Source organism: Tupaia chinensis, unplaced genomic scaffold (assembly GCF_000334495.1).
Source record: "Tupaia chinensis unplaced genomic scaffold, TupChi_1.0 Scaffold000061_1, whole genome shotgun sequence".
NCBI lineage: Eukaryota > Metazoa > Chordata > Mammalia > Scandentia > Tupaiidae > Tupaia > Tupaia belangeri.
The window spans coordinates 2798751-2812288 of NW_006159519.1; the positions used below are offsets into that span (position 1 = coordinate 2798751).

A 13538-nucleotide genomic window follows, 5' to 3' on the forward strand; every position below is an offset into this window, starting at 1 on the left:
TTTCCCACTGTACCCTTGATGGCAAAATGAAATTTAGGCATTTATGAAGGATGGGGTCTTCATAGTCATGAGTCCTGAGCATCAGCTGGCAGGAGGATGGCCAGCTGCATTTTAGCAGAAAGAAGCCTTTGTGTGTGTGTGTGTGTGTGTGTGTGTGTGTGGTATGATTAATACAAAAGGGAAGGGCTGTGGTAACAACACAAGTTATGGTTTCAGGACACTGATTATATATCTTCCCCCTTAGCGTTTAATGTGGTTCTATATATTTCTCCTTCAATATTTACAGCATTAATTTGAAGATATGAATAATGGTGGCACAGAATCAATCACATTAATAATAATGGTGGTAATATCCATTGTCTGAGTGTCTGCCTTATGCCACAGTCTGTTAGATGCCTCATCTACAGCCTTTCCTGTCCTCAGGACAACCCAGTGAGAATGAGGAAACTCAGCATGATTTGAGACTTACTGAACCAACTAGTTGGTGAGCAACCAAACCCAGATTGGAACCAATATCTTTTTCCTCTGAAGAGTCCTGCAGAGGTTTTGAGATCTTTGAGTCAGAAGTCATTTTAGCACCATCAGAAATGGAAGAAATGAAGAATATTCTTTTTTTTTTTTTGAGAGAGATTTTTCTCTGTCTCTCATTGGAGAGACAGAGAGAAAGTGAGAAATCACCTCCTGGGGGGATGACCATGTCACCACCTGTTCTCCTCCATTCTCCTCTTGGAATTTTGGGCACACAGGCACACATGCCAACCATGAGTTTGAAGCCGCTGGGTCCTGGTTTTGAACTGTGGTCGGCCATGTGGTAGTCCAGTGATGTAACCATGTGGCATCTGCTTTCCATGAAGCCCTAACTTCCTCTGGAGTCTCAGTCTGTGTTTCTGCAAATCTGCTCTTGAGAAATGTAAAGGGAAGCTTCATATCTTCATCTGAGATTCCTGAAAAATGCCATTCCCTGCATCCTGAGAGACATTTTGGGACCTGGCTGGTCTCACCCAGTAGTTCTTCCATTTAGGTCTTGAGTATCTTTTTGTCCAGTTTTAGGCCTCATTTATGTTGTGTTATCCCAAATTAGCCTACTAGTGCCTCTCTTGCATGCCTTTCTTTGCCTACTGATAGTAATATTTCCCTCTACGCTAGGGAAAAGAAGTAGCTTCTGTGTTGGAATGCCCTTCCTTTCATTCTAATCCTACCCGTTCTCAAATTTTCAGCTCTGTTAGAACCTCTGTGAAGAGTTCTTTGGTAATCCATCTTGTCTTCTCCAATCCTGTAGCACTTTTCACCAACCACTTTCACACTTGTTACTTGTGCCTCTGATACCGGTGTGTCTGTGTATCTACTCACCTAATAGCCCCTAAAAATTTGGAAGATGTGTCAGCAATTTGCATGGTGGTTAAGGTGCTGGACTCTCACATGGCCAACAGTGGTTTGAGTCTCAGACCTGGTTGCTTGGAATTCATACCAAGTGCATGTGCATGCATACCCAGAATCCCAGAATGAAAATGGATGAGAAGGGATTGTGATGCAACTGTCCCCCATGGAGGGTGATTTCTCACTTTCCCTCTCACTGTCTCTCTCTTTGAGTGCATGTGCCCTATGGTAAAAACATAAACAAAAAATTTGGAAGACAGAGGTTGTGTCTTCTGTTACCCCTGGGTCTCACACATAGTAGATTTTCGATAACTATTTCAGAATAAATATGAGGAGTCTTCAAAAAGTTTATTGAATATACATATTGTGAAAAACCTATGTATAGGTTTCCATTTTTTTGCATCAAAATAAACTCATACTTTAATTCTCTTTGTCCTTGAACTTCTTGAAATCCCCTGTGCTTGTCCTCACATTTCCTTTATTATTATACCAACAGCATCGCTGAGGCTCAGCTGTCACTTCTGCACGTGTAGCTAGGTCTCCTGGAGGGTAGACACCAGGGACAACAAATGAGCGTGTGCTGCCATCCTGCCTTCACCCTGCCCCAGGCCTCTTTATTAAATTGTGGGTCTCACCATCCTCTGTGAATACTAAAGAATGACAGGTAATGGTTGCTCTGCAACGTGCCTTTGGATTGCACATGGTTCAGGAGCACAGAGGAAGTTCTCTTTCAGATTATTTTCAGTTCCCTTATTCCTCTCACCTCATCTTCCTCCTCAGTAGGCCTCATGGCATACACAGTTAGCGTGTGCCAGGGTGAAGGCCACCCCACGTGGCTCCGAGGTACAGTACGGCCCCATCAGGACTGGCAAGTGAGCAATGGCCCTGTGTCTACTCCAGCTGCTGATAGAGGGAGCCACCATGGACAGGGCTCGCCGGGCTTTCCTTCCCTTTGTTAACAGCTCTCCTGTGTTCCCGAAAGCCAGTGTGACTGAGAATCCTAAACAAACCAGAGTGGGAGAGAGTGGTAGCCCTCCCTTTTGGGAATCCCATCCTTTGAACCATAAATCGGACCGTCTCGTTGTCTAAAGTGACCTACACTGAGAGAGTTCTTTTTTCTTGAAGAAAAGGGCTCAGGCACGAACAGGGCTGACATTTGTCCAGTAATTACCTCCTACTGCAATTTACCTTATTCAGGTATTTTACTTGGGTCTCGTGGATTTCAGAGGGGTCTTTGTTGCCCCTCCTTTTATTGCAAATGGGCTTGTTCAAATCAGTATGCTTATATAAAACAGTGGGGAAAGCTGTGTGTTTATTTTTTTATTTTTAATTTTTTTTTTAGTGTACACATTTTACATTCTGCCTTTAAAGCTATTTTTGCTGCACAGCTGCCTCACTGAGACGCAGACTCCTACAGGCCCTGCTCGGCCCGCCACGTACCTTTAATATCCTTTCTCAGCCTTTGATTTCTGCAGTTGGTTGTGTAATGAGGGGGGAGTGTGCAGTGAGTTCGGAGATTCCTATTAACCAGGTCACCCATGAGTCTATTTTTGTATACTTCTATATTCACAATAGCAGGGAACATGATAATATTTAAACGCAATCACTTATAGGAGCTTGGTTTAAAAAATACAGCTTAGTCAATTTTCTTTTCCCATTTGACATTTCAAAATGTTGTACTACATTTCCCCATCATCGAAATACCTATTCTCCATTTACATTCTGGGGTGTGACTAGAGGCTGTTACAAATGGCCATAAATATTTCGGAGTGTCCTTTGGATTTGTGGCCCTCTGCCCTAGTTAGGCCATCTCAGGAGCGCCCCACTCTATTGTTGACGCTGTTTTTGAAGTTGTTCATAATGAAATAGACACAGGCTAAGATGGCAAGGCAGAGCAGGGCTTAGGAACAGACAGGAGAAAGCTATCTGCAAATATTTGGGAGAGGAGAGCTCATGAAAAAAGGAGAATAGGGCCAGTCATGGCATGGTGGTTAAGGCAGCTGTGTCCCACATGGCTGACTGCATGGTTTGAGTCCTGTACCCAGTGACTTGAAAAACACATCAGGCATCTGTGGGTGTATGCCCAAAATCCCAAGAGGAGAATGGAGGAGGGATTGTAGTGTGGCTATCCCCCCTAGGGGGAGGATGCTTTCCCCTATCCCTTCATTCTTACTCTCTCTGTGGCAAGTGCATGTGCCTTATAGCAAGTTAAAAAAATACAATTGTTTGGTGCTGTTCTTAAAGACAGAACTAATGAACAAAAGCTATTGGGTCATCAGAAAAGTCTTGATGCATTTTTGCACAGAAAAAACGTAGAAAAAATATATCATGACTTCACTGGCCCAATACATCGGGACAGTTTTTGACTCACCCTAAGGAAAACCTAACAGTGAGAGCTTGGGCCTCTTCGGAACAGGTGGCTGCCTTGTGAGGGGGGTAGAAACTCGACTCAGGGCCAGCCAGGAATCTGCCAGGAGTGGCCCTTCCAGAAATGACAGGCCCAGATCAGCTGTGAGACTCGGTGACCTTTAATGTCTGGCATAACGGATGGTTGCTCAGGGTACTGAAAAAGCAGAGGGGCTGTTGTCTCCTAGGAACAGAAACTGCAAATCCTTTTGAATAACTGAACACAAAAGCCTTGAATGGGTGACACTACAGCCAAAGCCAAGGACAGAAAGTACATTTGGAGTTGTTGAGGCAGGTGGCCTTTATTTCAGGCTGATCATTTACTTATGGGAACTAGCTGTCTAGACGGTTTCAGAAATCACTTCACATGGGCCACAAGCCTTCATTTTGTTGTGCTGTTCAAGACTTGGCCAGCGTTTTTGCATCATCAGGATGCCATTAAAAACATGGAAATGGAGGTGCTCTCTCACATTCCCTTCCTTTCACTCTCCCTCTTTCAAAGGCAGACAGTTCTGTCATTACAGAGCATCTTTTCATACACTTTGGGCTTGATTGCAGTTGTCTGAGGAGGCATGGCAAATGTGATTTTCTCAATTTTCATAGGGGGAGTCTGAGATATAGAGGGTTGAGTGACATCCAGCATGACTTGGTAGCATTAGGCCTGGGATGGATCTGGCATGTGGAAGTGGGAATTGTGCAAGTGAGGTGGTGTTTCTGGCCATGCCAATCATGGCACTGTAACTTTGCATGATCGTTTAGATAAGATGAGGGTGTTGAAATGGGTTGAGCTGCAACATGCCCACCACGTGCCTGTTGTCGGAGGGTCTCTTGTTCCTCCATCCAGCAAGCTTGCTTTCTGCCTTGCAGGTGGGAGGTGAGAGGAAGTGGAGAGTGTGGGCTGGGTGTATTGCGCTCGGATGCACCAGCGTGTGTTTTCCGGATGGATACCTGACACTTCATCGACTGTGAGACACGATTCTAAGAGATCATTTTCACAGGCTTAAACCCTTAGCTGCATTTTGATTGAAGGCTGGGAATCTGAGGATCTGCTTTTTTACCTTTGTGGGTTCCATTGTGGTGTAGAGGGTTGGAAGTGGATCTTAGGAACTTCAGCAACTTAGAGGTAGAAGAGCCAGCATGGATGAAGAGGGCTCCTCATGTTACCAAGTATGAGGAAAGTTACAGTTAAGCCTAATTTTAGTTTCAAACTTTTTAAGTGTAACTATTGAACTTAATACTATGGTTTCACTTATAAGGCATTTAACAAAGTTAACTTGTTCCTTATGTACAAAAGTAATATATGATCATTGTAGAAATTTTAATAAATAAAGAAAATTATGAAAGTTATTTCCTATAATCTTCCAAAGACAATTGCTATTAAAATTTTGTTAAAACTTTCTGGCATATTTCATACACACACACACTCACACACATATATATGTGTGTATATAAATTTGTGTGTGTGTATATATATGTATATAATGTGTGTATACATGTTTATGTATTTGTATATATACACACATGCATACATATATATACACACACACAAATTTAGTGTAATATGGTACCTACTTATTTGTAAACCTCTTGTTATTAGTTGTACACTTTTTCCTATTTCATCAAATATTCTCTTAAGAAATATTTGATTTGAATTTAGATTTGTGAGCCACACACTATTCTAGCATATGGATGTATCAAAATTCATTTAACCTATCTGCCATCGTCAGCAGTATTGGGTGCTTACGATATTTTGTCCATACATATCATATATAAAAATATCTTTCAACTAAATCTTTGACAAAGCTTGAGATATAAATATGATTTGTTCAAACAGAAGAACAAAAGCTGGATGCCTGTGTTTTTGGGTGCCAACAACCTATAGGGGATTTATGAGAAAACGATGAGCCGTAGACTGTGGTTAATCGATACGGTAACGTGAGGGTTTGGGCAGGCTTGCCCCGCCGTTACCACCCTCAGCCCTGTTACTGGGCTGCGGGCTTTTCACATGGTTGATGTCCTGCACCAGCGTCAGAGCAGTGGCCTCATTTTTCTTTTCTTTCCTGTTGATTCTCCTTTAGCCTGATGAAGTCCTCCGATATCGATCAGGATTTATTTACAGACAGTTACTGCAAGGTGTGCAGTGCTCAACTGATATCTGAATCTCAGCGCGTGGCCCATTACGAGGTAAGGACAGCTTTCCTGTGTTTTCAGGTGGCAGAAAGGACAGTGTGGGTCGTAACTGTAGGGCCCTAGGACACGCCCTTCTGGACTTGCAGCAGATTTCAAAGACTACAGGGCGTGAGGCTGCATAATCTGAGGTGACTCAGAGTGCATGCACATGGCGGGTGGGGAGTGAGGGCCAGGGCAGCCACTCACAGACTCACTCTTTTGAAATTTGCACTTCAATTCCTGGAGACTTGAGGGGCGCTCTCTACTTGTTATATCTGTAATGGTGTCCTCAGAGTTCCCTTTAGGGCTCAGGGCCAGGTGCATTAGAGCCAGCCCCTCTTTATGTTAATCATCCTGCAGGGAGATGCTTCACTCCAGGGCTGCTTGCAATGGGACCAAAGCGGGGCATGGGGTTCATGTCACCCCCTCAGATTCTTCCCCAGACGCCGATGTCCTGAGAATGCTTATCCTGGTAGAGACTCCTCTGCAGAGTCATCACAAAGTCTGAAAGGACAAATGCTCTTGACATAATTCAGTGGCTTTAGTTATTTAGGATGGATGAATGAATGGCTTTCTGGTTTTCTGCTGGTTATTTTGAAGTTGCTCCTTCCTCCCTCTCCCCCTCCTGCCCCTTTCTTTCTCCCATGAGTAAGAGAAGGGCAGAGAAACAGCATCCCAAAATGGTATTGATGTAATGGTCTACCCCGAGCCTCAGCCAACCCCGGATAAGGGGCCCAGCATGGTCCAGGAGGTCTCTGGATATGAACCTGAAACCCTCCCATATGGGTCAGCTTCCCAGAGTGTAGTGTTATCACTGTGCCACCGCCCAGCCCCCGGTCCTCTGTTGGGAACAGAGGATGAGAGAAGAGAGGTTGGCCAGTGTCCAAGGAGGGATGAGATGCCAGGATGCGGTAACGGGAAACGGGGTCCCAGGATGCCGCGGGCTGCCAGGCATGTTCTCTTCTCTGGAGGACATCTGCCATTGGGGACAGGAGTCTTCGAGAGTAATAACCTGTAAGCAATTTCAGATTGGAGAGCTTAGCCAGCAATTTTCCTTTTGTCTGACAAGTCTGACAAATGCCAGTTGTCACTGTCACTCACCAGACTCCTCTGGGTAACAGAGTCTTCTATGCACGACGAAAATAATAACAACACAGACACATGGACACCCAGAAAGGCAATAAACTGACCCTCCAAACTCCTTAAGGCTTTGTAGTGACCCAATGAGATCTATTAAAAAACATATTAAGGATACTGGGGAATGCTTTGGAAGCTGGAAAGGGTGCCAAACATGCAAAGTTATATAGGTAATTGTTATTAATAATAACTCCTTCAAGATAGTGTATGTGTGTTTGTTTTTAATTGCCCATGGGCATGCGTGCTTGCCAGAGAGAGAGGAGGGGGGAAAGCCCCATTCAGTGGGGCGGGGCCATGCCACAATCCCTTCTCCTGTTTCTCTATTTATGGTGTGTGCACACACATGTGCCCAGCATGTTTTGCAGGCTGCCAGGGCTGAAACTGAAACTGCAGCCAGAATCTGAATTGTGGTTGACCATCTGATATCAGGCTCTCTTAACCACTATGCTGTAGGGTTTAAAACAATGTTTGTTTTGAGAGAGATTTTTGCTCTAGCGTGTATACACTCGCCAGAGGGACAGACAGAGACAGAGAGACAGAAAGTAAGAAATCAGCCCCCCCCCGCTTCGGGGAATGGCCGCGTTCTCCTCTCAGGATTTTGGGGATGCATGCACATGTACCCAGCATGAGTTTCAAGCTGCTGGATCTGGGACTCAAACCACAATTGGCCATGTGGAAGTCCTGTGATGTAACGATTACACCATCTGCTGGTCCCTAAAACAGTGTTTTAATAAAGACAGATAAGACTTGCTCTCCAGAGAAAACTTAAAGTCAGCTTCTGTGAGTGGGGAGAATCAATATATTCTTTTTTCAAGAGGCAACTGAGTGTTAGAAGGAGTAAATGTGAACTTAAAAGTTACCTTGAAGTGAAAAAGTGCATCTTTTGAAATAAGAGCTTTCTAATTTCTGTGGATGATACTTTATAAACACACGTGGTTTTATTAATATGATTTCCCCAGTTAAGGAAACAGGGACATTCGTTCCTGCTCTGAATTCCATAGGCTCTTATTAGTCCCTTTTGTTCTTCCTTGGTTAAACATTCTGTGTTCACTTTTAACCATCTTACTTGGTCACTGAAGACAGGAACATTTCTTTTGATCTACCATAGTTCGTCCCAGGTAAGTTAGCCCTGCGGAGTGGGTGGTGTGCTCCAGAAGTGTATCAGTGACCCTCTGCAGCCTGTTGTTATCCGAACTAGAAAACTAATGTCAGAACATTGAAAACAGCAAACAATGCGTAAAAGAGAAAAATCTTAGCAGCTCCATTACAGGTTTCGTTATTTGATTGTAAGTTTTCCTGTTAATATACTGTATCCTTGCTGTGGCACACTCTTAATTGTTTAGAAAATGTGTTAGTATTTGTTGAATGTAGCATAGATGAGATAGAGAAAATAAAGCAATTACAATAGATCTGCAATTAACAGTGTTACACATCATCAAAACAACATTAGATGCGTCCCCATTAAATGTGCACCGGGACTGTGTTCACTCCCTGCCTCCGGGCGGAGGTGGGGCCCTTCCTTCTTGAGAAATGGCTGGTGTGATCTAGCTGCCAACGTGCTGGCATGTGCGAAGGGCACAGGGCACCTTATGCCAGTTTCTCTCATCCCGCTGCCTTTGGAGTTCCCCAGTACTGCCACATCTTCATCTCTGTGGGGTCAACTCGCATCAGATGGTCTCTAAGCCCATCTGAAAATGGATATTCTGAGTTTATCAAGCTGCTCCCTCCCCACCCGCTCTCTGCTGAAATGACATACAGAGCTGGTCTCTGTGAGATCAAGATCTCAGTCAATTCATTTAAAATGCTGCCACACTTACTCTCAACGCCCTGTTGCTGATTTATTGTTCGAGTACCATGGCAGTCTTCAGTTGAGCATGATCGTGGTCTCAGCTTCCCTGTGGGGCACATCAGGGAGAATCCCCTCTGTACCTTCTGTTCGTTCAGCCATAGTTATTTAGTTCTTGCAGCAGATTCTGAACCTATATGGGAAATGGTCTCTGCTTCCAAGAAGCTTGTGAAGGTCATTGAGAGGAAGTCACGGGTGGCTCAGTGTGGTGCAGAGCGGTGTGCGATGTGGAGTGCAGGTGCAGGGTCTGTGGCCTGCTCGCAGGAGCTGCTGGTCTCATCTGATGCAGCGCTCATTCTTTTGCACATGTGGCTTCCTGATATCTGTCATGCTGTTGACTTTTTAGATCTTGGCATATTCCAAATGGAGAAGAGTGGGCCATTACTAAGAGCTACTGTGGTCAAGAAAGACACGTTGGGGAGTGTCATGATTTACTGGGTCTCTGTGGATGGGTTAAGTTCAGGGGCTGCTGGGACGAGAAGAGTCTGGGTATCTCCCGGGGGTATTGAGGAAGCTGGGCTGGGGGGTTTGTGTTAGGGAAGGGGAGAACCATATCCTGTCTAGATAGGGGAGGGGTCAGGGTATAAAGGAAAAGGGGAGCTTGGACTCTTGTGAGACTCGAAAGCATTTGGGAGGATACTAATATAATTGAGTATTTCTAAATGACAGTCAGTGGGGGCATCAGGGTATATTTCTAGGGAAAAGACAGCATTTGCTATGACTTTTGCTGTGAGACTAGTGTTATTAGTCCTCTGAAGTACGAGAGAAAATCAAAACAGATGGGTTAATGCCTAATAGTCGTACGCCCCATTTAAGAGGCTTGAACCTTCGTATGAGAGGACAGAAAAACCTAATACATGTCTAATGGAGCAAATCGTTCCCTGCTACATTTTCAAAACCTTTTTGCATATGAAATCCTGAGGTGAAAAAAATAAAAGGAAAACATGAGGGCATTATTATTTCTCGTACTAGCTAAGCATTAATAACATGCTAATGTTTCAGTGGAAACTATAATTAGATATTGTCTCTGTGCACTGGATGAATAGCCTGAATCAACAAAACAAGCAGACACAGACACAGACGGAGAGGAAAAGCTTTCCAATGAGAGTGCCCTAAATGTTGCAGGGGTTAGAAACTGTTTCCCAGTGAGGCCACTGGGCTAGCTTGCTGTACTTTCAAGTGGCTGAAAGATAATTTCCTGCAAAAGCAGAGAAAGGGAAGATTTCTGGCATCTAGAAAGAAGAGAAGTCATAGAGGGCAGGCCACAAGAAACTAAAGCTAAAGTCCAGACAGAAGGTCTTCAAGTAGTTTGTGGAAAATGTATGTCATGGAAAACTATATAGGGATTTCAAGTTTTTTTATTTCAATTTTTCCATGAACTTTTGATGTTTCCCTCATGTGTGTCCCCCACATGTACGTCTATCAGTCATTGATCAGTTCATCAACTGATCACTCTGTGAAGACGATGAAGATAAATGAGCAGATCTAGGAGAGAGAAAGAACTCTTGCTGAGCAGGTCTCATAATGCCATCCATAAACGTGTCCTATTGCTCATCCCTTCCAGTGAACCCTGCTGACCGTGGTGCCACTGCTGCCTGTCTAATTAATTGCTTCTTGTGAAATCCGTGCCCAGGTGTCCTGGTACCTCCACATCAGGTTGTGAGCCTCCTAAGGGCAGGCAGGAGTTCGGCGTGAGTTTTTCAGTTTCCTGTAGCACCTGCTGTAGGATTGCTCATGGTGCTGCTCATTGGCTCTTGCAGGCAGGTAAACAGGCCATGGTGGAGGCAATAGTGGGTTTGTCTTAATGGAGGACCTTGGTGTCTACACCAGAGGAGGCTATGGTATACATTGGAGTCCATCCATACTCAGAAGGCTAGAGGTGATGGCTTCGTAGTTACGATAAATACAATTCCCCAAACCAGTGGAAAATTCTTCAACCATCTCCACATCCTGATGTGCTATCAGTCCTGTAGAATGAACCCTGTTAACTCACCCGGAGCGGCAGACTGGAGCATCATCCACTCTTCGGTGTAGCAGCAGGCACACTGGGCCTGTAGAGACAGATCTTTCCTGTTGATTCAGCTCTGCTGGTTACCTTCTGCTGTGATGTAGGCCTCTCCCAGCTTCTATTTAACCCAGGGGAACAGCCGAGAGGATGCTTCATGCCTCTGTAGGTCCAGTGGAGATGGGCTGTAAGTGCTGTGTGAGGACTAACAGCACGGGGAAAATTAACTTTCCTAACACGGGCCGAGTAAGTTTCTGATTTTCCAGTCCTACTAATGCTTTTACTGCCTTCTCTCAGTCTCTCAGACCTTCTCAAGTTTGCTTTTTCTTTTCTCTGTCTGAGTTAGCAAGAAGGCTGAACAACTTCTTGCCTCATGAGTTCGATCTCAGCCTATGTTTCTGTAGCCCATCAATCCCGATGGCATTCTGCTAACCTGACCTGAGTGCGGTCAGGGCTCACTGGTCCACACCTGCTGTAGGTACTGCAGGTGAGGTGCTCCTGGAGAGTGGTTGCTCACAAGGTAAAGACAATGAAATAATAATAGCAGGACTCCTGGAGGGATGCTTTATTATTATTATTATTATTATTATTATTATTATTATTTTGTGTGTGTGAAAGATTTTTGTTATAGGGTACATGAGCTCACCAGAGAGACAGAAAGCAAGTAATCACCCTGCCCCTTGGCGGGGGGATGGCCATGCCTCAATCCCTTTTCTCAGGATTTTGAGCACACATGCACACATACCCAGTGTGAGTTTCAGGCCACCAGGCCCAGGACTGGAATCACAGTTGGCCACGTGGGAGTCCAGTGCCTTAACCAACATGCCACTTGCTGGCCCCAAGAGATGCCTTCTTTGTACATTGAGAATCATTATTTCAGTCTCTTCAGACCTCTTGGAGTTGTGGCGTATTTAATTTTCCCAGGTGCTGTTGATACTATTATCAATGTCTTCACCTAAACTGAGGCAAGTCCCTCAGGTTAGAGGACGTCAACTTGTTTTCCTATTCATTGTTAACCTCTGTTTCTTTGACCATTTCATTGGAGATGCTTGAACTTCTGCAGAATTTGTGATGATTTTAATATTTTTCTTTTTATTCTAGCAGATCCAGCATGGTCATCTTACTTTTTATCAGTTATTCAGTCAAAATAGTTCCCTGGGACTCAACATGAGGTTCTAACAGAGTGAAGTAGATGACAGTGAATGAACACACTCAACTCAGGACGACTCACACAGTGGCTGAGAATGGGTGTCAGCTGGAGTGCCTAATGCTCATTGGTTAGAAGTACATAGAGTATGCTCCACGGCACGAGTTCTCATTTGCTGGGGGTGTTTGATGTCCGTCAGGGGATTTTAGGAGTTGGGCCATATTCTCCTGGTGAGAACTTCATCACCGGCTCCTGGCTCACCACCTAACACACAAAACATACATGTATGCCCTTGCCACAGCAGCCACCTCAGGTCCTTCCCGGTCACTTCATCCAACTCAGATTTTGCAACCCCCAGGAGCGGGCCTCTCCATTCAGTGTGGATGTGATTCCTCAGTGACCTGTGAGCAAAGGAGAAATGTTACCAGCCGGCCCCTCCTCTTTAGAGTGATGATCACAGCAGTGACATATCCCATTCAGAACAAGGAAGAAGGAACATAAAGAACAATCACTGGTCCATACAAATCGGCCATTCTGTAGGGGGGGGTTCTGTGAATTTTCCAGGGACTTGGAGTCCACGAATAGTATTCACTCTTCCTCATATGGAGGGACTTCCTCATTTTTCTAAGTGGCCCTGGCACTGCTCTCCAAAGTTCTTGCCTAGTCACTATCCTCCACTCCACATCTGACATGGGTCTTGGGTCCTGTCCTCTCCTTGGGGACTGCCAACATTCATAGCTCTCCTCCTTCCTGAGACTTATTAAGGCTTGTACAGACGGCGAAGCTTTTCTAATTCGGCCTGTATTTCTTCAGTAATATGATTCTCTCAATGATGTAGAAAGCTTGTGACTTATTTTCTTGAGAAACTTTTATGTTTTAGTAACGACAGGGCTCTCCTAGATGAAATTTTAGTGTCATTTATTTTATTGCTTCCTCACCTTTGTGCCTATTTCTTTTTTTCAATTTAATGATAGGTACCTTTAAAAAAATATAGTGGGAAGTCCACATCTTTAATCTTATTTTTGCCAGAGTCCTGAGTCACAGTGTTCAACTGAGAAGTCTCACTGGGTTTTCAATACTCAATGTCTTTTACAATGCCTCTTCATTTTTCAGTGGTTAATGTCTAGAAGTGATTGGCAAGTGACTTTTCCAACTCCTTTGGTCCCCCAATTTTTTTTTTATTATCTTGAATTCATTTTATTTCTGTTTGCTAATGGGTCAGTCAGATTATGAGACATTTTAAAATGAAAAACTGGACCAAATACTAGTACTGGACTCATAATAACTAGTAACAAATACATCATAGTATTCTGTTCTTCATCCTCTTCCAGTTCTCCTAGAACTGTGTCTGTCTTCTCTAACCATCCGACTCTAGAACTCTCTAGAACTGTAAGTACATTAGGCTGGTAGAACATCTTCCAAGGGTTTTTTTTTTTTTTTGGAGAGGTTTT

General features: G+C 44.2%; 1 protein-coding gene across 1 annotated transcript in view; it reads left to right on the forward strand.

Moving 5' to 3' along the window:
* Positions 1-13538, forward strand: part of ZMAT4 (zinc finger matrin-type 4) — a 390826-nt gene that overhangs the window by 78761 nt on the left and 298527 nt on the right. The window contains exon 2 of the mRNA XM_006141679.3: positions 5862-5967. Coding sequence (XP_006141741.1) covers positions 5866-5967 — 102 coding nt within the window. The 5' untranslated portion in view covers positions 5862-5865. The remainder of the gene's footprint in view (positions 1-5861; positions 5968-13538) is intronic.